The sequence below is a fragment of the Podarcis gaigeae genome (assembly GCF_964106915.1).
Source record: "Podarcis gaigeae genome assembly, chromosome: 2".
Taxonomy (NCBI): domain Eukaryota; kingdom Metazoa; phylum Chordata; class Lepidosauria; order Squamata; family Lacertidae; genus Podarcis; species Podarcis gaigeae.
The window spans coordinates 42,029,429-42,054,085 of NC_139679.1; the positions used below are offsets into that span (position 1 = coordinate 42,029,429).

At 42.3% G+C, this 24,657-nt stretch overlaps 1 protein-coding gene across 1 annotated transcript; it reads right to left on the minus strand.

Annotated features, from left to right (window-relative positions):
* Nucleotides 1-467: 467 nt before the first annotated feature.
* Nucleotides 468-22,822, minus strand: CFAP52 (cilia and flagella associated protein 52). Its single transcript, XM_083725842.1, has 14 exons — nt 22,636-22,822; nt 20,471-20,670; nt 19,474-19,610; nt 17,944-18,072; nt 16,286-16,385; nt 15,748-15,864; nt 8,727-8,827; nt 7,233-7,403; nt 3,973-4,121; nt 3,322-3,467; nt 2,786-2,937; nt 2,395-2,497; nt 2,122-2,233; nt 468-981 (listed from the first exon to the last, which is right to left on the minus strand). Exons 1-14 carry the CDS (start codon nt 22,718-22,720, stop codon nt 806-808), a joined length of 1,878 nt encoding a protein of 625 aa, XP_083581968.1. The 5' UTR covers nt 22,721-22,822; the 3' UTR covers nt 468-805.
* Nucleotides 22,823-24,657: the final 1,835 nt, after the last annotated feature.

Consider the following 24,657-nt stretch of genomic DNA (forward strand, 5'->3'; position numbering starts at 1 on the left):
TTTGGGGTTTAGTAGACCCAGTTTGAGTCACACAACTGAAAGTGATTATTTTTGTTGTTGTATATATTTCAACAATCCCAAAGTTTGAGAGTCAGTAGCACAGATGTTGTAAAGGGGTTGTGATTTGCCCAAGCTTCAGGGCCCCAAAAATGGAAGTCCGCCAGTGGTGTTGGAGCACATGCAGAAGCTTGCAAGCAAGGCCAGGAAGAATTCCTATCTGCAACCTGGAGAGCTGCTGCTTGTCCATGTAGACACTCCTGAGCTGGAGGGACCAATCTTCTGTCTCCACATAAGGCAGATTCCTACACTCTGATCTTGCCAGGGACTGCTGGGGTTAGCATCTCAATGCATCACTGCATTCTTGAACACAATAGCTTTCGAGAGCCTTTCCAAATGTGGAATTGCTGCTATGATTCTAAGCTTTTTGTCTTTTTAGCAGAGGCGAATTAAAGATGCACACAGAGCGGTAGAGTTGCACAACACAGAATACATTGTGAAGGAGGGGGACATGACACAGTTTTCTGAACTGAAATTTCAAACAGAATACATCACAAACATAAATACAAATGTGCCAGGCCTGGGGTTCACAGCGCCATGTGACTAAGCACCGACTGAAACCAATGCAGACAATAGGCACTTGGATCTATGGACAATAATACTACAGGAAGGTCTGCCTATTTCAAACAAAATGAACTATTATCTCCCTTAGGAGCAGCAAGGGCTTCTAAGCTTTGAAAAGCACATCAACTTAAAAAAGATCAGTTCAGAACTGGAATCTTTGTCTAGCAGCAGCTGCTGTTAGGCGTTAGTGGACATGGGGGTACTTCCAGCGAAGGATGGCACCATCAGCGCTCACGCTCACAATGTATTTGTTGTTAGGGCAGATCTTCAGGCGGGTGATGCTGCCACTGTGGCCAACCCCAACAAACGTCACTTCACCCTCGTTGTAATCCCACACTTTCACTAGGTGGTCATCACCTCCTGAAGGGGAGAGAAGGAAGGAAGGTTAGACTTTGTGAAAGACTGCCAGCAATCCACTGAAGGAATAAGCAAAGAAAAGGGGCAGCTGCAACAAAATGCATGCCGTTTAGAGAGCTCTTGCTCAAGGTTCCAGGCAGCCTGCCCATGGCAATGTATTTCAGGAGTCCCTAATCCATCAGCACCAATGTGTCCTCAGCAACACACAACCCTTCATGCTTACCAAGGCTCTCCCAATTTTTATTTTTATTTTAAAAGGGTTGGGGGTATTTTGTTGCTTTCCTTGTTCATGTTTTTGTTTTGGGAGGACATGGATGTTTTGCCTCGGTTTTGGGGGGAGGAGGTGATTCTGAGCATTGCGTCTTTCGTCTGCATGGTCATTTATTTTGTGGTGCAGGCTCAGGTTCTTAGCTTTCCCAACTTACTCCCGGGCCCCAAAAGGTTGGAGAACCATCTGCACCATCATTAAGTCATCTGCACCACTTTGTCCCCTCTAACAGTCAGCACTCTGAGCCAGTTAAATCTACTCAGCCCTCAATGAGTTGCTTTGGGTTTCCTCTCTCCTGGGGATATTTTCCAAAGAGTTATTGTAGCTATGCAAACCTTTGACTTCCCCCAAGGCTGCTGATACCTTTGTTTTGTGTGGGTGGTGCCATTTTGGAAACAAAAGGATCCATACTCACAGATATATAGAATGAATTTTGGGGCTAAAATGGGCTGGAAAATGGTAGTCAGAAGTGTAAGTTGTGCAACATGAATGGAGGAAGGGAGCCACAAGTATGCTACATGAATGAAGACTATGGGGAGCAACTCCCTAATCCAACAATGGATTTCAACAGGGACCTCAGAGCGCAGTCATTCACGATAATGATTATCATTGAAGCCTATACAAGTCTACTCAAAATTAAGCACCATTGAGTTCAACTGAGCTTATTCCCAGGTAAATGAGTATAGGATTGCAGCCTTTCGGAAGTCGCCCACCACCACATTTTTCAAAGTCAAATCTCATTTTCTTTCTGGCCTTTACAGAATATATCTGATTTCTTTAGTTTCAGTTCTCAATAGCACAAGATCTTGTCAGGAATGAATGAGAAAAGGAGCAAGTATCTCTGCAGAAGGTTCATTTTTAAAAATTCAACTTACCAGTGACAAAGACGATTCCATCTGATGTAATATCCATCCCATTGATAGAACCAGACAGGGAGCCCTCCAGGTCTCTGATTGGGGACCCATCAAACACCTCCCAGTAACCAATCTAGAAACCAGAAGAAAACCTGTGTGAGAGAGCCTTCCTCTGCGCAGCAACAAGTAACCTATTTCATACATTTACTCCAAGAGATGTCTGAGACATGCAGCTGGGTATTTAGGCAGTAGCCCGTCTTGCTGGGCTCATGTCTCAGTGTTTCCTTTACTCACCTTCCGGTCTGTGCCACTTGTAATAAGCTGGTGCTCATCAGGATGGTAACACACACATTTGAACAAGGTGTTGGCCAAGATCATCTGACGCCTCATGAAGCGACTGGGGGTGGGGAAAAAACACCCAGTGTTTCTGAGGTTACGTATTGTTAGGTTTAAGCAGAGCCCTCCACCAATAACTCTTACTTTTCAGACCCTGATCTACTGATCTGTGATTTATTAAATAGCCTAGTCCCTTTCAGCTGCAGAGGCATGCACTGAAGTCCCTGGAGTCCACCCTGCTTTTTTTTTTCTTTTTTGTCTCTTCGAGATAACCCTCTTAGTTGAAAGAAGAAATTAGCACAATACTGTGGCTGAAGACAGCCACGAGTCCAAGCAAGAATGGCCTTACACAAGATCCCAGATAATGCATGTTCCGTCGATACTGGCCGTGACACACTCCTGGTTATTTTTCTTGATCTTGATGCATGAAATAGAAGAGATGTGCTCTTTCATGACCTCTTCCAGTTTGCGCGTCTCCTTGCCAACCTCCCATACTCTCACCTGTAACCCAAACGCGGAATCTTCAGAAAATGCATTTCTCTAAGTGCTTTATCTTGGCAATCTATAAATATCCCGTATATTTTGGGGCCAGTATCATTATTCCCTGTTGTAATGTGGACTATAGTTGAGGAATTGGTCTGCTTAAGGCTACTTGGGAAAAAGCATTCATGGTTGAAATGAAATTTCAACGTGGGGCTTGAGCTTCATAGGCTCTTGGGTCTGCTCTGCCACAGGATATATACACCACACAGTTATTCAGCATGCAATGGCGCACAACTGGCCATGTGTCTCATTAAAAAGAAATGTGTTGTAGGTAGGAATCAATCAGTACAAAAGTTGGTAAAATCTGCAAAGGAGATCCAAGGACTTTTGAGGGCTCATTACCTGGCCTTCGCCTCCACCACTGATGATTCTTTTGCCGTCACTTGTGGTAGCCACAGCCGTCACACCCATGCTATGAGCATGTTCGATCACGTACATTAGCCGCCCAGTTTCTGGGGTGAAGGCACGGATCTTCCCATCATTCCATGCTAAAATAATATAGAAAGATTTTGCTAAGTCTCTTCTACTTTTCCTTCCTTCACCTGGTGTTTTGCTACTTTCACAGTCATTATGGCTGGAAGCAGCAAGAAAACGCACAGTTCTACTACAGAGCTCGCCAAAGTCCAGATCACATGGCTTTGATGACCTGCTCTCACCAAGGAAAATGCTAAGGAAAAGATATGGCACTCACAGCATCACCCTTCAGTGGGTGATTTCTATGTAAGAAGCCGAAGCCACAGAATTTAGGTCTGTGGGGATTCAACAAAACTACTCTCTCTCCGTTCCATGATTCCAAATTATGCAGTGGACAATTGTAGCTCAATTACCCATAATGCAACAGCAGTTGTTCTACAAAGACCTTAGAAAGCACTGGGCAGACTCTAATTAGACAGAAGGGTCATTAGGCTAATGACAGAAGGACAATTTACAACAGAGGGCAACTGGCTGTGGATACAATTCTACAATACACTGGAACATGCAAAATGTATTTACCTGAAATGATGCTCTTGCCATCCCTCATAAAATCTATGGCATGGCAGGTCATGTTGGGGACTGTTATTCGTAGCAGCTCCCTGTTTTCAGGTGTATACCACACACGGATATCATTCTTGGAGCAGGTGGCAAACAAGTCAGATGTACCACTATGGGAGGCAGAGAAGCTGGCTTAGGAAGATTCAAACAGAATTGCTGCTAACTCTCGATAACCTCAGTATTAAAATGCCAGAGCTGAGCCACTGGGCCATATTCCCCTGAAGGCCTTTCTCATTCAGAACAGCCAACATAGTCTTTTGAGAAGAAACTTGACGTGTCTAAGTCCAGCTCAAAAGTGAATGTTATAATCACATTATAGCAAATCCACACAGTGATAATTACGGTAAATGACCATAATGGAGAGTAAGATCTAACCACTTTCAAACTGGCTCTCAAGGTAATTCAGAAATGGATGAGAGCTTGAATGTCACAGATCTGGTGATTTGCTCAGTGAGAGAAGATAATAGATATGAAGCATGTAGAATACCATGAATCAATGGGTGAGCTTATTACTTGCCACTTTGACTGGTGCTACTGGTGTATTACTAGTTCCAGGCAATTCAGATGGAAACCAGAGCAGCAGCTCTAGGGAGCAGGTGTGAGTAGAAAAAGGTAAGGGACTTGTTACATTTTCCCCTCCACATGTTCAAAACCTCCCGGTTGACTGCTCAAAGGAGTTGCTGGATCTGGGGTAGGGCAAACCCTTTCTCTAGTGCTGGACTTGGACTGAAAGCCCTTACAGCAGGGATGAGGAACCTGTTGAGCTCCACTTCCCATCAACCACAGCCAGCATGGCCAATGGTCAGGGATGATGGGAGTTGCAGTGCAGCAACATTTGTAGGCCCACGAATTCCCCAACAGAGAGACATGTGCTAAGAATGTGCTAAGCATGTGCTAATTATGTTAAAGCCCCAGCTTTGAGGACATTGCATTTCAGTGCCCTTCATGGCTATCACACCTTAGCTTCCAGTCATGTTTCATTACTCCCATGAGCTCTTTACTTCCATTCCACTTAGAAGAAATAATCATAATCATAATCATAATATTTATAGCCCACCCATCTGGCTGGGTTTCCCCAGCCACTCTGGATGGCTTCCAGCAGAATAATAATGATCTAGTGGTATATAAATGCCTTAAACAAATAAATAACCCCTCATAATCTTTGCTTAAAATAACATTATTCTGTCAATCTCATACTAGAGTCAAGCAGTCCATCCTCTGTAGACAGAACAGTAGAATACTACAATCACTTTGAAGTATTTCAGAATAAGTCAAGACAGAAAAGAATAGTTCACAGGTTGCACTGTATCCTTCTCAGAAAGAGAAAAAAGATGAGTAATTCAAGTGAAAGCAAACAATAGCCATTCCATCAAGCTCATCTGAACAGCTCTCACACAGGAGGCATGAATCACACGCAAGTGTCAGATTACTGTAAACCTCACAGGGCTGTCTCATTAAACAGAAGATATGTCTGTTGGCACTCCGATGACAAGGGCGACCTGCAATTGTTCCCAGCACTCGTCTTGATGTAACTTAGCAAAATGTTTGACACTGCATGAAAGGTAGGGCAAGGGAGACAGCTGTGGCCTACAAAACCCACCGTGTCCTTCTGCCCCATACAGCCAGGCTCCATTTGCAGGAGACAGCAACTGAACCATCATTTCGAAGAAATGTCACGGTCTCAGTACTGACAGCAAATGGGAATTCACCTGCCTATTCATGAGGGGAATTCAAACAGATGATGAGCTAGGACAGACAGCACAGCATATGGCACACCCAGAATCTAACCAAGCAAAACACCTTGTGAAACACAACATTGCCACTGCAGTGCTAGCCATGGATTAATTTACATTCAGCGCTTTAGAGGTGGAAAAGAGGGCAGTGAGACTTGCAACAATAAATAAAATGCCATTCAGCTGGCTGCAATGCATCCCTGTTTCTTTGTTGTAAGCTGCTTTCAGCATGAATTTTGGGTGGGGAAGTGGCATACAAATAAAATGAATGGATGAATGTCCCAGCTACTTGGGATCAGATTTCTCCCAATGTAGCTCCCACATTTCCATGAACAGATTGGCCACATGGTGGGGGCAATTGAAGTGGGTCTTTCTCATGGGATCAGTGTGATTCTGCACACCTGACTGAATCAATTACATACAACCCCAATTATAAGGGAACTTTTCTTGGAAAAATAGCTTCCATGAAGCTGGGGCTGCATGTAAAGGACACCTTAGAAATGAAATGGAATCTTTTCACAGAAATGCTCCAAAGGCCTTGCAGATCCAGAAAGAACATGAAGAAGACTGGGCATATAAATCTGTGTATAAATCTACTTGCAGTGCAGAATTTGGCAGGTGTCTAGTCAGCACTGAAAGGTAAGAGAATGTGAGGGCCATATTTGCTGAAACATCAATGAGCAAAGCAAATCTTTTTGGAGAGCAGCACTAGCGAGAGTGTAACCCCCCCCCCCACCAAGCTCCTATTATGTGAGTATCCAGCTGTTTCTTTCCATTCATCCTTGCCCAAAGTATTCTATTCTCTAAATTCTCTTCTTTTCCCCAGAATGTGCCAAACCCAGAGCACTGGGATTGAATAGACCTTGGGCTTATTAGAAAGAACCACCAACTTGAGGGTTGCTTATTTCTTTGCTGGGTGTGCTCAAATCTTTTCTGGGAAAACTTATGTGTGCATTATGTTTTGCCATGCATCTTAACACATTGGTTTGCATGCCGATGTCTTTGAAAATAACATAAGCAGAAATGCTATGATACGACTCTGTGCAGTGTCAACATAGGGTGTCTTATCCAAAGCTCCAAGGCAGAGCTATTGTAACCATGCAGAGAAAGCAGAGAGAAAACCTACAAAGAATCAGATAGTAAAACCACAACCTGGTGCACACCAGATGTTTAAGACTACAACCCTCCAACCCCATTCCGTTGCTTTCTTGTCTGTCCTGCTTCCTGGAATTTCCTGCAGGCTAGAGCCTACAGTTTACTAGCTGGTTTTGTTAACCCTAAGTGCCCCCCTTTGCAAATCAGTGAACATACAGGACCATCCAAAAGTTTAAGATTGATGCCTACCAAACTCACTGTACCTTGTACATATATGCAGGATTAACAAAATTCTTTGGATCATACTTACTATGGGAAAATGATATCATGAATGGCCTCATTGTGGCAGGTGGCTATGAGCTCATCCCTAAAGTCCGAATGGATCATACTTACTATGGGAAAATGATATCATGAATGGCCTCATTGTGGCAGGTGGCTATGAGCTCATCCCTAAAGTCCGAATACGAGAACCGATAAATCTGTGCCTCCTCAGTGCCCACAAAAAACTGGTGCCCCTGCCCTCGTGGCGTGATGGATGTGACAGCACCTTCCAACTGAACTTTTCTGTAAAGCCAAAAGAAAGTTTGGTACTGAAAATGACTTTTTTAAAAGACCATTCATCCTACCCAGGCCTTGCTTGTTTAAGTTAATGTTTGTTTTGTGCATTGTTATCCTTTCTTCCACCAATAGCCCATGGTAGGACCTGGCTTCAGTACTCGGTCTGTAAATTGAGAGATTAGGAAGCATTTAATGTTCCTGTTTCTCCTATTAATTGTTGTTGCTGTTGTTGTTATTAATGCTTCTTTGTGATTTTTTTTTTAAATCATGTTCCGAGAAAAAGCTGTGGATATTTTCCATTATTAACTGAAATTGGCTGAAAAATAAAATTGGTTTATTTTTGAGCACAACTGGATGACAAGAATACTAACAAATCTATAGTTCTGCATTGGATTTTGTGAACTGAAAGCCATCAAATTAAGCTAGCAATTCTTGTGTAAAGATCCATATTTAGTGATTTTGGTCTGAAGTTCTCTTGACAAAATGGAACTTCTAATTTCATTTTTCAGTCAAAAGCTCTCTTTTCTAGTGGTCTAGCTAAGAGCACCAACACTCTATTCTCTAGTTTCTCTGCTTACAAAGTAGAAACAAATGTACTGTATTTTTCGCTCCATAGGGCACACCTAGTTTTTAGGGGGGGAAATAAAGAAAAAAAATAACACCCCCCCAGTCCAGGAGCAGCAGCAAGATTGCACGCAACCTTGCCGCCGCTCCCGGAGCTTGCAGGGCTGGGGGCAGGGAAGCCCGAACTTCCCCTGACCCCAGCCCCCAGAACAGGCAGATATCCGCAAGCCTGGAGAGCGCAGCGGGAGCTCCCGTTGCGCTCCGAAGGCTTGCGGATAGCTGCCTGAAGCCTGGAGAGCGAGAGGGGTCGGTGCGCACCAACCCCTCTCGCTCTCCAGGCTTCAGCGAAAGCCTGCATTCGCTCCATAGGACGCATACACATTTCCCCTTCATTTTTGGAGGGGGAAAAGTGCATCCTATAGAGCGAAAAATACGGTATTTGACATTCAAAATAAAATTCAAATTTTGTTTTAATAAATTCAAAACTGACTCACTTCACCCCGTGGAAAAAGTAGGTGGCATAATGTAATCATACATTTAGTTCATTGTCCTCTAAATTGTGATCATTAAGCCTGCTGTCCAATTGGAAGAAAGTCCCATTGAACTCAGCTGATCTGAAGTCCAGCACCATCTAACTAAAGCTCATGCTAAACAACTGTGAATTGCTGTACCATTTTGTGCAATGTATGTTTCACATTATTTCCATGTTGAATGCAACTACCAGGGTGCACTAATATCCTTGCTAATGAATGTTCAGAAACTCACTTTATTACTTTATAGTTCGATTCTGAACAAAGAGCTACAATTCCAGCTCCTGTACCAATGACTAAGTCTCCCGTCTTCAGTAATAGCAAAGATGTCACTCCCTGTAGGGGGGAAAAAAGCAGGATTAAGACACTTATATGCTAGCCAAATCACTGTATTTGTGCAGGATGATTGGACAGATCAGAGTATTTGCCTTGCAAAGGTGGTGTGTATGCAATTAAGATTACTCTTTTACCAGTGATGACTTATCAAAAGAGGGAAAGTTGTTGTTATTCAGCAATGTAAAAATAACCAAGGAAAGAAACACCTTTTACAACTGTATTCATATCAGGTTGAACACCACCTCCCTGGACAGACATGCACATTCATTTTATGTGGTCCATTAGTATTTGTGGTAAGCACATAAAATATGATGTGCATCCCCGAACACAAAGTGTATATCTGCAGGAAGTGGGAGCTTCACAGTGTTCAGGTTCAGCAGGCTCTTCCTGCATCTTTTTCTGGGTGGTGGTGGTGGTGTGTGTCTCCCCTTCACACTGCATGCACTTAGGTCAGCCTTTTCCTGAGAAGTCCCATAAAATGTCAAGTGTCTTTTAGAGTTAAAGATCCAATTCAGGAAAATATAGACACAAATTTAGGAGAAGGACATTAACAGGATGAGTTTTTGAGAATGAATGGACAGGGGATGTAGAATGCTGAATGGCAATGAAGAAGGGAAGACTGTGAAGCACGTAAGAGGAAGATCACGACAAGAAGTCTTCATTAAGATTATTTAGATGATAAGAGAGTGCTCTCTGAGTGTTTCATTGCTCATTTAGCAGTCACATAAGAACTTCCTTCCTGAACCAGATTAATAGTTTATGCAGCCCTCTATCTTCTCCCCAAAATGTCTCCATTTGTCATTTCTGCATTTATTTCAGCATAGGGCACCAATGGATGATTCTCCTCCTCCCTTGATTATTTCCAGGTTTTTACTGCCAAACACTATGGGACACCCTCAGCAATCTTAGGTCTGATTTTCTTCGCAGAGGTAGCTAACCTGAGGCCCACCAGATGTTGTTGGTATGACCCACAACTCAAAGAGACTATGAGTTGTGTGGCAGAGAAGAACAAGACTTCATCTTTGTCCTTGACAGAAGAACTTCCAGGACAGCACAGCCCCAGCTAAGGGATAGAGCCTTGCCAGTCTCTTCCAATTTGAAGGAGATCCCCAGTGCACCATTGTCTTTCCAGCTCCATAGGGGTAAAAGGCTGCAGAACAAGGTCCCTCAAAAACCAACAGATTGCAAAGATACCATAGCGGAATATTGGAACTATCCAAGGTCCTGCAAGTGTTCCAAGTGCTTTCAGTCCCTGCTTTGGCATCTTGGTGGGGCACTGCTGCACTTTCCATGAGCCTTGAGCTATTGTAGTTTAAGACAGTTGAATTTCAGCTCCTATCAGCTCCAACCAGAAAGGCCAATGATCAGGGAAGACAGGAATTGTAGTCCAAAATCATCTTGAATATAACAGGTTCATCACCCCTGTCATATATGCAGCCAATCACATGAACATTTATGAGCAGAGCTCTTCTGAAGTCTGGGTAAATTTTAACCATGCAAACACAACCTCATAGTCTTCCTCAAACTGACAGTCCAAAACATCTGGAAGACACAGCTCCCATTATCCCAGACCATTAGGTTTGCTGTCTGGGATCGATGGGAGTTGTAGTCAAAAACATATGGAGGGGGGCAATAGTTTGGAAAATGTCATATTGTTTCAGTGTTCCAAGATGTAGGGTTGCCATATTTCAAGAAGTAAAAATCCAGACATCCCAAAAAATTGTTGAGGTTTTGTTTTTTTTAGGAAACGCCCCCAAAATGTGATTTCTGCTGCCTTCCAGAAATCCCCACCAAATTACCAAATGTAATGCCCTTCTAAAACAAAGAGGCATAGAAGAAACATCTGTGAATGGTGTGGAACAAATTATTAGCCAAATGGTAGGTGTTCCTATTCTCTATAAATTATTATCCAGAAGCAGGATTACTTTTAAACACAAATCTTTCTTAGGGGTGTCAATGGGACTTTACAAGTGTCCAAATATCAGCTCTGTTTTTTGATATGTTGCAGGATACTACTTCCTAAGACAGGACTTGGTTTAAAGAAGGGGAAAAAACACACAGTTGGCACAATTACATATAAACTCTCTTACATTTGAGAAGTTTCATGATGACAGGTTTTCACTACCTTGCTAGGTAATGTGTGGTGTTAACACGATCCTGTCAGGGCTTTAATTTTCCTGGATAGACTGCTGACATCACTCAGTCCTAAACAGCTTGACTTGGAAGCAAGTTCCAATTATTGCAACGGATTCATATCAGAAACCAACTAACAGCTACCAAAAAAGAGAATCTTCAGACGGACAAGGCCTGCCTATGATGACTAATCACAGTGAGAAAGCAGATAGCTTTATAATCCACACTTGTTATTCATAATGCTCAGTAGTTCATATTAATGATGCAATACTCCGCTTTACACCCTGCCATTTCCCTTGTGAGCTAAACACAAAGGCTGCTGGATGGCTTAACATTTCTTTTATTATTTACATGTTACACAAAGAAATCACAGCCATGACTGATTCCGATTACAAGAGATAACTTCCAAGCCAAATAAAGCTCACTTATTTCCCTGCAGGAAAATGAAGCTCTGCATCCATCCTAATTGCTTTCAAATGTAAACATCCCAATATCTCTGATAAAACCCCTTTCCAAGACACACAATTCTTTCTTTTTACTTGAATAACTCAGGCTGCAATGTGTCTATAATGAAATGCCTTTTTCCTTACTTTGCTTTCAAAGCATCTTTCATTGTCAGTTGAAAATAAAACCATATCCAGATAGTTACAGTATTGATAACTCGGTGGAGAACATCTCTGCTGCCTGCTTCAATGCATTTCCTATTAAACCAACTATAAAAAAATCCCAATGATTTAAATGGCAATATAATTGTTTTATTTTATTTCTTTTAAATCTGAAGCCCACCCTTCATCGAGTTAATGATGCCAGGTCAGGTTACAGCATGAAAAGATTAAAAAAAGATCCCAGTCAAAGAATGAAAGCAGATAAAAGATCATAGTCCAAACCATCACATATTATTCTGAACTGTCTTAAACCTAAAAAAATTCCTTCCAGTAGCACCTTAAAGACCAACTAAGTTAGTTCTTGGTATGAGCTTTTGTGTGCATGCACACTTATCTGAAGAAGTGTGCATGCACACGAAAGCTCATACCAAGAACTAACTTAGTTGGTCTTTAAGGTGCTACTGGAAGGAATTTTTTTTGTTTTGACTATGGCAGACCAACACGGCTACCTATCTGTAACTGTCTTAAACCTACTATAGTTGACCCCCATTGTTTAACAGATCAGCTGAACACTATTAAGTAAACAAGGCTGGTACCAGCTATACTTCAGAAGGGAAGGCCATTCCGTAAGTGGGGGTCACCACAAAGAAGGCCCTTTCACACATTACTTCAAGAAACAGCAATCCTGGAGAAGGGTCAGAAAGAAGGGCCTATCCTGAAGATCTTAAAGACTGGACTTGGAGTCTGGAAACAATCAGCTACATATTTAATGGGGGAATATATTCAAAACTTAAATAAATAAAGGGATTTATGTGAATGGGGTTACTTGCTTTACTTTTTATTTACCTTTTTATTTTTTGTGGCATTTCATTCAGTAGATGTTACTGCAGTTTATTATATTTAAAATGAATTATGAAGCTCTGCTAATGAGATCCAAATTTGATAAAGTACTGAGCTCCAGAAGCCAGCATGAGAGTCTCCTTGTGTGCTATTTACAATGTTTTGTAGAAAACATGTTTTCATGTACATTGTATCTGAAAGCTGAGGGTTTTTTTTTTTAATTAAACCAATTTCCTGTCTTGTGCTTCTGATGATATGGCTGAATCTCTCATAAGTCTGAAAACTAGAGAAAGAAGAGGCAAAGATATAGCAAATAAATAATCTTTAACAGGTGTTTGGTGACTGGAGATTTTGCTTCATGTCAAATATTTGGATTGTGATGTTCTGCTGCAGTTTTATAGGCCTATGATATCAAATCAACCATTAACATGTCTCTGGCCCATGTGTGTCATACATTAACAGGCAGCATATCCTGGGTCCTTCAGACATTATGTTAATGGAGTACACTATCATGAAATAGAATCTCTTTCTAATGTTTTCATTGGCTCTAGAAAACTACTGTCTGGCTCTAGAATAAAGAATATTTGAAGGACAGTATACTTTTTCTATCTAGTCTGTGCAAACGAGTAAGAATTAACTTGCACATCTCAAACTGTCAAGAACCATCCAAGCTCTGCATCTGTCATCAACGTCATTTATGCAAAAGACTTATAAAGAACAAACAGAGCATGAGGCTCCTAAATTACAGTTGATGAACAAATATATATCTCCCTTTGAATAAAGATTATGACTGATTTACTCACTACAAAAAGTAATTGTCCCTAGTGTGATGTCATGCACATTGAGCACCACTGACTTCAAGTGATTGGGTATTGTTGACTTTGTTGATTGGATCATGTATCGTATTCTGTCTGAGTACACTGCAGTTGTTTTACTGTGCTTGTCATTGTGCTTTTGAATGTTTTTATTATTCTCTTATTTTATGACTGGAAGCTGTCTCAAAGCTGCTTGGTGAAGATGATGATGATGATGATGATGATGATGATGATGACGACGATGATATGAGCACAGGCCCAGGAAGGGATAATTATTTGCAAGATGGGATGAAAAAGATAAAGGAATGAATCCTGATACCATTTTTAAAAAAGAGTCTTAGGACACCTTAGAAGCTAAAACAAATATTGTGGCATAGGTTTTTGTTGGATAGAGCCTACTTCATCATACACATTTTTGTGGCTCGATCTATATGAAATACCATGAGTATAGCAGAGAGAATAATGTACCTTCCTTCAAGTTTTTACTTCATTTATGTAACAAAGCTCTAGTCCACAAAAGCTTACATGTTTAATCCTCTATAAACATACAGTGATACCTCGGGTTAAGTACTTAATTTGTTCCGGAGGTCCGTACTTAACCTGAAACTGTTCTTAACCTGAAGACCACTTTAGCCAATGGGGTCTCCTGCTGCCGCTGTGCTGCCGGAGCACGATTTCTGTTCTCATCCTGAAGCAAAGTTCTTAACCTGAAGCACTATTTCTGGGTTAGCGGAGTCTGTAACCTGAAGCGTATGTAACCTAAGGTACCACTGTATAGAAATATGTGTTTAATCTTAAAATGCCTCAAGAGTCATATCCTGCAACACACACACAAAGAGATATAGAGCAAAACACATATAGATTATGTTAGGAAGACTCCTTTAGGTCAGCATTCCACAAGCTGGTGCCTTCCAGATGTTGTTGGACTACAACCCCCATCAGCACCAACCAGCATAGACAATTGGTTAAGACTGATGGGGGCTGTAGTCCAACAACATCTGGAGAGTACAAGTTGAGGGAAGAGTGCTCCAAGTGAGCAGTCCACATCCAAATTGTTGACATAATTTATTAGACTAGAATGGAGAGGGGAGAGAATCACACTGCTAGCCACATGGCATTTTCCTTCTCCCTTCTGTAGAGAAGAAATGCTGCTCCTCTTGCCATTTAATATTCAGTACCAATCAATGCAGATGCTGTACAGTCATAGTTAGAAGGCTTATAATCTACAAAAGGCACATGATGTAAAGGCAAGTATCATAGAGCAGTGAGTGAAATATCAAATCAGGGTGAGTCTAGAGTAACTCAGGGAAAGCTTTGCTAATGAGGTAGGTTTTTCAGGAGGAACGGAGGAGAGAAGGGGAAAGCTTTCCTAATCACAGGATCAGCATAGCACAAGACACAAAGATAGGAATGGGAGAATGGGGAAAGGGAAGCCAAGAGCAGATCTGGAGCAATTCTGACTTAGGGTGAAGGGGATGCATAGGAAAAATTGAGTGGGAGGACAGATATGATTGAGAAAAATTGTCAACAGAGAGCAAACAGAAAACAAGTAAAGACTAGAATTCTGATACATAGCCAAGAGTCAGTGTATGTAATGAGGAAAAGAGCTGATATAATTATGAGTGTTGGGAAGGACAGATTAATTTCACCAGGTATTCAAAACTGCCCACACAAAGATGCTACCATTTGGTCAGGTAGGCGGAGTAGCAGTTAGAAATATGAACAAATTTAGCACCCTACTAGATGTTATGTCAGGAAACCCATGCCCAGATTCCTGTACTCTACTATACATAATACTAGTGCTTTTGTCATTCCTCCTAACAACAGTTCTGAGATATTAACTTTGGGTTACGTCTTTCATGCAGAAGGACCCATGCCTAACCCTGGCATCAACAATTAAAAGGATCAAGTAGCAGCTAGCACCAGTTAGCATGACAGTACTGAACTAGGTAGACAAACTGTCTGGCTTTGTATATGGCAGTTTACTATATTCCTAATACTTATTGTTAGGGATCCCATTTTACAGTGGGAAACGAAGGTTGGGAGAGATTTGCCCACAGACACTTAGACATACCATAGTTTACTGGAGATGTGAACAAGTCCATGCCCAACTATCAGGTAGTCCAGAGAAAAGAAGCTAGGTAAGTGGTAAAACTTCCCTGCAGATACACACCAAAAGGCAAGGCGGAGGTAAGCTCAGTCTGCACCCAAATAACAAGTTGCTCAGAATGAAGGGTGCACCCAAAGTCAGGAGTTTTACACAGGATCAGATGCAACTATATTGGCACTTTGTCACCTGACACCTGCTAAATGTTTGTTACAACCAGAGATTTTGCTCAGCAGGAACTCAGCTCTGGCACCTCTTAGGTGGGCACCATTGCCATTATAAGAGAACAAGGGAGACGTTCATGGTTCTGGCACCTCTTTTTCTAGAAATAGAGCACTGGTTACAATGGTTGGTTGTTGCTATACTATCTGCATGACTACACTCTCTGCTAGTGAGAGGTGGAGCACAGCAGCCACTTACCAGGCTGAATTTCTCCTTCACTGGGCCAAAGGTACTCATCAATGTGCTTTTTGTATTGAGTTTGAGGACATCACCAGTGGATGTCCCAATATAAAAATAACTGTCATCATCAGTCATCTGGGGAAGAATGAAGAGGAGAAAGATTAGAAGCACACGCCACACCTTTTAAGATGACAAGTAATCCTAAATTCATTGTCATAATTTCTTTTGAGTGATATAGGATAGAAATTTGATGCCATCTCACATAGGACCTGGAAATCACAGGGAGAAAGTTCTTCTTCTGTGTCTTTATGTCTCAAACACTACTGCTGTTCAGCTTATTTATTTACACACTCGGAGACAGATGGATGCCAACCAATTTACTTATTTTATTAAATTGTACCCCACACCTTCTAAAAATATTTTTACTTGGCACAATTTAAAAAAGACTAAATTGCCAAAAAGTATTAGCAAGCAATGAAAACAAGGGATAGCAAAGTAAAACACAACAGCGGAGTTCACTAAAGCAATCCAACTGTTAGATCAGCAGCTTGCTTACCATAGCACATGTAACTATTCTTTTCAGCTGCCCTGTTTGACACTCAGTTGGTCGGATTTTTCTGTTGGGTAAATCCAATTCCCATACGCGAATGGTTCCACTGCAGCCAAAAAACATATTTCAAAATTGATTCTAAATAGAAAAAAATGTCACACAAATTTCTTGATCATAGTATACAAAGGTGAATCTACTATTTGTCTTCCACCTACCAATTCCTGGCAGCTTTCGAAAAGTATATGCCAACTAACGATGTGTCACTGCAGTGTATTAAGAAGCTAAACACAAACTCATTCTATTCTCTTGTTATCCAGGGACAGAAGGCAGAACTGGTTGGTTGATTAGATCATTTCAGAGAAAATAAATATATTTTCTGACCATAACATAAAGCTCCCACATACTACATTATTTTCTATGGAAACTGCCTGCAATTGGCTATAAGTAGTAATCATTCAAGATACAGCAAGCCCCAACAAAAATGCAGGTGACTGATTCCTCTGCCTCACTCTCTATTAAAGCAGATGATTGCATACCATGGGTGATGAAAGAAAGAAACCGGCAATTTCAAAAACACCCTCCTTCCAGTATTAAAAGGCCACAGTGCAGAGCAATTTTACATTGCTCGGCCATTGTAAACGTTATAGGAGATGTCTGCTGTACAACCTCTTGTTAATCGCAAAATTTGAAGATTTAGCTCTTTCTCAATACACTGGTAAGTTTAAAACTGGTGGAAATGCCTGTCGGGAATCCAAAACCATTCCATCATTACTACTACAGTGGTACCTTGGTTTTAGAACAGCTTAGTTTATTAACAACTTGGAAATAGATCGCTGGTGTTCCAGTTTGTGAACTTTGCCTTGGAAGCGGAACATGTTCCGCTTCCTGTTGAGTGTGTTCCGTTTGTAAATTGAGTCCCCCCGCTGCTAATCAGAGGCTTCCTGTTGAGTCTGTCAGCTGCTGAGTCCCAAGCACCCATGCAACATAGAGGTGATATTTGGAGCTTTTGTTTTTGTTATTTTTTCTGTTTTTGTTTGTGTGGCTTTTTCATTTTTTTGACTGTGATTTGTTCTTCGTTTTATGGGACTGACTTGTGACTGTGGCTTATGATTTTGTTTTTGTGACTTGTTTTTGTGACTGTGTGGAATCCAGTTCAGCTACTGATTGATTGATTGATTGATTGTATGACTGCAGAAATGGATAAAAGCCCCCCCCCCACATAAAAACAATGACTATCATCAGTGCGCGTAAAGAATTTTTAAAGTATTTTTTATCACCTACAACCCTGTCTTATTTATTTTATAGTACAGTACATTGATTATTGCTTTCATTTTATGGATCAAAGGTCTCGTTAGATATTTAAATTCATGTTAAATTTCTGCTTTAGGGGTTGTTTTTAAAAGTCTGGAACAGATCAATCCATTTTGCATTACTTTCTATGGGAAAGAACGCCTTGGTTTTAGAGACAGACAGGTTTTGAAACAGACTTCTGGAACAGATTAAGTTTGGGAACCAAGGTACCACTGTACTCAGGAACACTGAAGGAGAAGCCACTCTCTTGCTCATTCAGCATTCCTGCCATTCACTTTTGTACAATGAAATAGATTTGCAGAGTTTGAAGTTCTAAAATGAAATGGGTGCCTTTGTCACAAACAAAGCCATACCTTCCAGCAGTAATGAACATTTCATCCCTGCAGTTGGAACACACCAATGTGGTGGGGTTCCCAGCACTACGTGCAGCAGCAGGGCTACCACAAATGGCCTCTTTCTTTGGGATGCTCCACACCACCACGCTGCCAAAAAGGGGAAATAATTTTTAGCCAGTCATCCATTCATTTAACATTGTTCTCCGGTCAGCTTACAGCATAACATGATAAAATACAATGAAGAACTTCCCGCTGAATTATGGCTCCAATGTAAGTATGCACAAAATCAGAATCTTAGAAGCGTGACATGTAGAATTGGGTTCAGGCATAACAACAAACCATGGCATGGCATTACAAAAACAAGCAGTCAAGGAGCTGCTCAGTCTTGCATGCTCCATCCTCCTCCCCTTGCACCTGCTGCTGCTGCACCTTCAAATGCTGGTTTCTGATTCCCATTTACAGGGCAGGCACAAACTATAGGTTGCCAGTTCAGATAAAATGTTTCAAATCAGGAAGATAGGCAGAAAATCATGGAGAACAAGAGAAAGGAGCACACAAAACCCGCAGCTCCTTGACTCCTCATTGATCACTAAACCATCATTTGACATCATTTGTTACATAGCTGTTCTAAAGAAACTGATTTTTCCATTTTGAAACACTCCCCCTCCCCAAGTTAAGTCCGACACTCAAAAGATAGTTGGGTAGAAGTGAATCTCATCTGGACTATTCCTTGGGACATGAGTACCTTAGAATTAGACTGTAAATTTAACTTTGCCAGTGAATAGGACTGAGGCTATTGACTACAACATCGCCACAACATCACAAAACATATTGATGCCAATATTTCAGGTGTTGCAAGCAGATACACTGTTACCAGGACCCAAACATGGTGGGGGAAGATTCACTTTACTGGGACTAAGATCAAGGTGGAGGGGTGTCCAGCCTAACTTATTTTGCTGTATCAATGTACAGTACTTAGTAGTTAGATGTTGTGAGACTTGGTGGAGTCGATCAGGAGTGTTAGGGTAGAACAAGCACGATTGTGAATAGTGTGTGTGTGCGTCCAGGCTTCCAGGAGCCCACCCACCATTGGCATTGTATTTTAGTCTGCTTTATTACTTAACTCACAAAGATTGAAGGCTGATTCTCTTAACCCTTATTTTTCTATTTCTCTTACATTTGTGTCAAGAGTTAGAGATAGAAAGGCCAACAGTGTAAACAGTAAAACTAGATCAGTCAGACATGATTTTGACTCATTTAATTGACAGACCAGTTTGCAGCAGCTTTGTCACTTGTGCATATCAGTCTCATTTCAAAATTACAAATACATCATTTGTTAATTTCTCCCAGCTTCCACACTTGCATCTTTGGGAAACACATGAGTAGGGAAAAATAATGTTGGAGTTGTTCTGAAAAGAACTCAAAGCAAATAAATGGAAACAGACATACACAGACAGGCATAGACAGGGGTTGTCATCTACTTCACATTTGATTCCTGGTTTATATAATGAAAAAGGAAAAAGAAAGCCACTTTTCAATTAATGTTACCTTCCATCATCCTGACCTCCTAGCGATACTAGGTAAAGGTCATTTGGAGAGAATGCTAGACTTTCAATTTTACCCTTGTGAAGTGATAGCCGAGTCAACATCTCTTTTTTCTGGTAATCCCATAAAATTATATCAGCCTGGAACACACACACAAAAGTATCAGCATAGTAACAACACTTAGGTCAGTTCCAAAACATGTGATGTGAAAGATACTGGAACAAAACAAAACATGAAATTTAAAAAGCCATAAACAACTCATCTTAAACAGCCCTACAGATCAGCTACAGGCCTACTGAGTAAGAGAGCTTGCTGAATCAGTTACCTAACACAAGCATATCTCACTTTAAAGGCAAATGGCAGGGCCAAGAAGAATGTATGGACACAAGGCCGAAGTGCTGAAAAACATGAATGGTTTGACGTGATCCATATTTTTAAAGCACTGTCAAGTTTCTATTCATTCTTCAGTCTAGGTGTTTACACAGTAATTAAGCAACACTGTTGGCTTCCATATAAGGAAGTAAAAGTTTCTAAGGCAGAGATGGCTAACCTGTGAGCCTCCAGATATTTTTAGAGGTCCAACTCCCATCAGCTGCAGGCAGCATGGTCAGGAATACTGGGAGCTGTAAGCCAACATGGAGAACCACAGGTTAGACACTCTTGCTTGAAGTGATTTGCTCAGGGCCACATGGTATGCTATGAAGTAAATCAGAAATTCAACATCTTCCTTGTTTAAAATTTGGTTTGCAGCACCCCCCACGAATTGCATGTTTACAACTGTACTGGGCCCACATGAAAGTAAATAAAACAAGGTTGTTCAGAGGTATTGCTCATGGGTGTAATGTTATGAGACCTAAACCAGTAGACACAACACAGCCTAAAGGCTAAACAACCATGCCAGTATTGAGAAACCAGATATCAGAACCATGCTTTTGCTAGGTCTTTGTTTGCAGCATCCACTGGGTGTCCAATACATTTTTTAAAAGGTTTCCTTATCCACCTTGAATCCCATGAATGTGATCTGACCAGAAGCCACATAGGATCCACTTGAAGAAACCGTGACACAGGAGACATTGTTGGTGTGACCGTGTAGAAAAGCCTGAGTGTGAATATTTATGCCTTGGACAATGACTGTGCAGCCCAAAGGATAGATGAGGTGCTCTCGATCTGGGTGGCAGATGAGGCCAAAGGGTACATGCCCTGTAAGAAAAGGAAGGACATGAAAGAGAAAGTCAGAGTCATGCTCTAGGGAACTCTGAGCATTAGTTAGCTGCACTGAGGTGAGGGAGGGTTCTTCTTAGATACCTTCTACTTTGCTTTCCACATGCAGTAAATGGCAGTTCGTGATAAAACCGTATGAGCACAGGATGTCTGCTCCATGCTAACCCACGTTGCTCAGCATACAGACTGCTCTGCACTTCACAAGTGTTTGATAATGCTTCCTGCCACTCAGATTTTCTCCCAATCTCTCATTCCACTCTGCTCTTCCCAGGCATTAGGGAATATACTGAACTGAATACAGAGTTTGATCTAGCCTAAAGTTTTAAGGCAGAACTCTGTGCTCAGACCCTTTTTGATCCATACAGATTGGCTCCCAGTCCGCCCTACCTTTGGGCAGAGATCTAAGAGATAGAAGGTTGTGGTTCTCAGTTGCTTTAAATATTTAACCTTTTTTTTCCAGATGTGGCTTTTGGGAGAATGCTGAAGCAGCTCCCATTCCACAGTCTGAACCGCAACAGGATTGCTGAAAAACATAGATGCGTAAATCTTTTCCTGCAACTCTGTGCTTCCTCCAAATCAAAACTCACAAGTCTCACTCACTCTGTGAACAGAACTCTACATTTTATGTCCCCACTAAACCCTTTAAAATGCTACTATTGTACTCACTTTCCGTAAAAAAAAAAATGCCCAGTCGCCAATGCTGGTTTTCCATTGTTTGCTTTTCATGGAAAATTCCCCAAGGTGAGCAAGTATTCTGAACTGAAGCTCCTCCTTTAATATATTACAGACTTACAGAGAATGCCTTCAGCCAGAGAGGGCATCTGGTTTGCTTCCATGAGGACTTTAAAAGCACACCAAATAAAGCCCAGCAACTGATCACTCCTCCATATCCAGACCCCTGAACCAACTCACTTCTCATTTCTTGGTAAAGGTAAAGGTAAAGGTAAAGGGACCCCTGACTATTAGGTCCAGTCGTGACCGACTCTGGGGTTGCGGCGCTCATCTCGCTTTATTGGCCGAGGGAGCCGGCGTACAGCTTCTGGGTCATGTGGCCAGCATGACTAAGCCGCTTCTGGTGAACCAGAGCAGCACACGGAAATGGTGTTTACCTTCCTGCCGGAGTGATACCTATTTATCTACTTGCACTTTGACGTGCTTTCAAACTGCTAGGTTGGCAGGAGCTGGGACCGAGCAATGGGAGCTCACCCCATCGTGGGGATTCGAACCACCGACCTTCTGATCAGCAAGTCCTAGGCTCTGTGGTTTAACCCACAGCGCCACCTATGTTCCCATTTCTTGGTACTGCACCCTAAAGACTCCACTAGACTGTAAACAAAGCTCACCGAGGTTACATGCCAGAACATTATTTTATTTTTGTGTGTTGGTTAGACTTTCCCCTTGGTATGCTCAGAGCAACTAACAAAATAACCATTGCACAAAACAGTTACATCAGTTTGGTAGAAAATCATAAGAGGCACAAGCTTTCTTGATTGAGAGACTTGGAAAAACTGGATTTGGCCACTTTTCTCGGCCGCTGTCAATTATACGTCTTGCTGCTGCAGCAAGAATGGAAATGAGAAATGTAGGCATGGAAATGGGAAAGCTAGATTTATTAGCACTACCCCCCCCCTTCCCCACAACTGGCGGGTAAAGTACGGTATATGCACGTGCAAAAGTTTGTTTTTTTAATACTTATATCCCGCCATTCCACAGTTCTGAGAGGCGGTTTTGAAAGCCACAGCTAGGAAAGAAGGCAGGTGCCCTTGAGCATGGGGCAAGACGGCCCTTCTCCAGCTTCCGAAACCGGGGCGTCCCACTTCGCCAGGCACCCAACTTTGAGCCCCGGCACCTTTTCTTCCAGCGAGCGAGCACTCAGCGCCCCTGCCCCCTTCACCTCACTCAGGCACAGGCGACAACCTCCCCGCCCCTCTTCTCGCCTGGTACCATTGAAGCCGATGATCGCCTCCAGATGGAGGCCTTCCAGCTCTTCGTTAGTGGAACCGCTATCCCCGTTCGGGAGGGCCGCCATGGCCTCCTCCTCCAGCGCTCAGGGACTGTGTACGGCCGTCGCCAAGGAAACCGCGCAGGCGCACAGGAGGCCCGCGCGCTCTCACACGCCTCTGCCCCGGGACCTCTGCGCGCGCGCGGGCGCCTCTTTGGTGGAAGCGAAGGAAGCAGAGCGTGGTTTCGGCCCACGGGAGGAGACACGTCTCTTGGTTTCTCCTCCTTTTGAGGCACCCGCAAAGCTACTCGGTCGGCGGGCGAGAGGGGGTATCATTCTGAGCTGTGTGGGGCAGCAGTTCCTTCCTCCTGCAGACGCCTAAGTGGGGACCTTGAGGGCTCCTTCTGACCAGATCATAATAACCCAAGCACGCTGTTAAGACGCGGGTGCGGAAGGGGCTCTGCAGGCTGCCAGTGGCCACCTGCCCCGCACCCCTGTCTTGATACAGTTCGTCCTGTATTTCAGGTCAGTTCCTCTCCAAATGCATATGTTTGAAAGGGGGCGTGAAAAGTCACGCATTTAAGCTCTGGGTTGCAAAGCACAGGCAGATTCACACATTCATGTGTATGTGTGTGTGCGCACACACACACTTGTGTGTGACAAATTCCAGAGGTGCCATCCTGTTAGGCTGCGATAGGTTGCAATGGATTGCTCTGACGTCACTTCAACACCAGATGGAAATAAAATCCCAACGGCCTTCCTCACCTTGTCCTGTATTTTGTCAGAACAAAGGTGGCAACCCTAGTTGGACTTCAGTTTGCAGCAACAGCACTTTTCGCCAATGGCCCATGGAGAGGGATGGTGGGAGTTGGAGTACGATACGATATGATACGATATGATATCTTTATTGTCATTGTCCCTTGCGGAACAATGAAATTGAAAAACTACATAAAAACTACATAAAACTACCACAAAACTACATAAAAACTACATAAAGCATTCAAAAACCCCTAAACACTCTAAAACCCCATTTTAAAATACACTATACTACATAGACCCCTTATGCTGCGTTTAGAACCAGAATTGCATTAGCGTAGAAACTGTTTTTCAGGCGGCTAGTCCTGGCCTTTATAACCCTATACCTTCTTCCAGAAGGCAGAAGCTGAAAGAGATCATTTCTGGGGTGCGTACTATCATGTGCTATCTCTGCCACTTTCTTATACAGGAATATATATGGGCAACTGCAGGGTTCCCCACTCCTGCTCTGAGGCGATGCCCTCAGCTCCTTGAGGAGAAGCTGCAAATCTCAGCGAAGGATTCATAGAAAGAGTGGGAACGGCCAGCTTTTCTCTACGTTCTCTTCCCCCCTCTCCAAAAGCGTTCTTTGTCAGTTTAAAAACTGTGAATCCTATGCACGTTTACTCAGAAGTTAGTGGAGTTGTGTTTTATGGGTCTTGTGGCCAGGAAACTATGCATAGAGTAGTACATGGGAAGGCTGAAGGAACTGGGTATGCTTAGCCCAGAGTTGAGATGTGATGCCACTCTCTTCAGATGCCCTTACCGTGTAGAGAAGCGCAAATGGACTTGTTCTTTGCTACCACAGAGAGCAACAGACCTAAGGTGAATTTCAGTTGAACAGTAGGAGACAGTTCTTTATAACAAGGGCAGTTCAACAATGGGATCAATTACCTGGAGAGATCAGAAGACTTCATGACTGGATGTCATCAAGCAGAGGCTGGACATGTTTCCTCCTCTAGATTTTCTGCTTAAAACATGGTGTTGGATTAAATGGCCTCCAAGCCTCTCCTGCCTCCTTCCCAACTCTCTGGTTGTTTTTGTTTATTTCTGTGTTTCTATGCTGCTTTTCTGCCACCAAATGGCTCTCCAGGAAGTTTACAATCGGTGCTAAAAAGAAATCATATGTAAACAATCAATATCACTGAACAATACCGTCTAACAAACAAATTAAAATAGACATCCAATTATGAAGGACAGCAGCAGTTAAAACCGTCCTCAAAATTCAA

Bases quoted from the DNA above. Each gene is read 5' to 3' on its own strand.
- CFAP52 (XM_083725842.1), bottom strand. From the start codon at position 22,720: ATGGCGGCCCTCCCGAACGGGGATAGCGGTTCCACTAACGAAGAGCTG. The intron at 18,073-19,473 runs GTAACATTAATT...CCTTTTTGGCAG, and splicing joins GGAGGTCAGGATGATGGAAG to CGTGGTGGTGTGGAGCATCC. The intron at 15,865-16,285 runs GTAAGCAAGCTG...ATTCTTCCCCAG, and splicing joins GAATAGTTACATGTGCTATG to ATGACTGATGATGACAGTTA.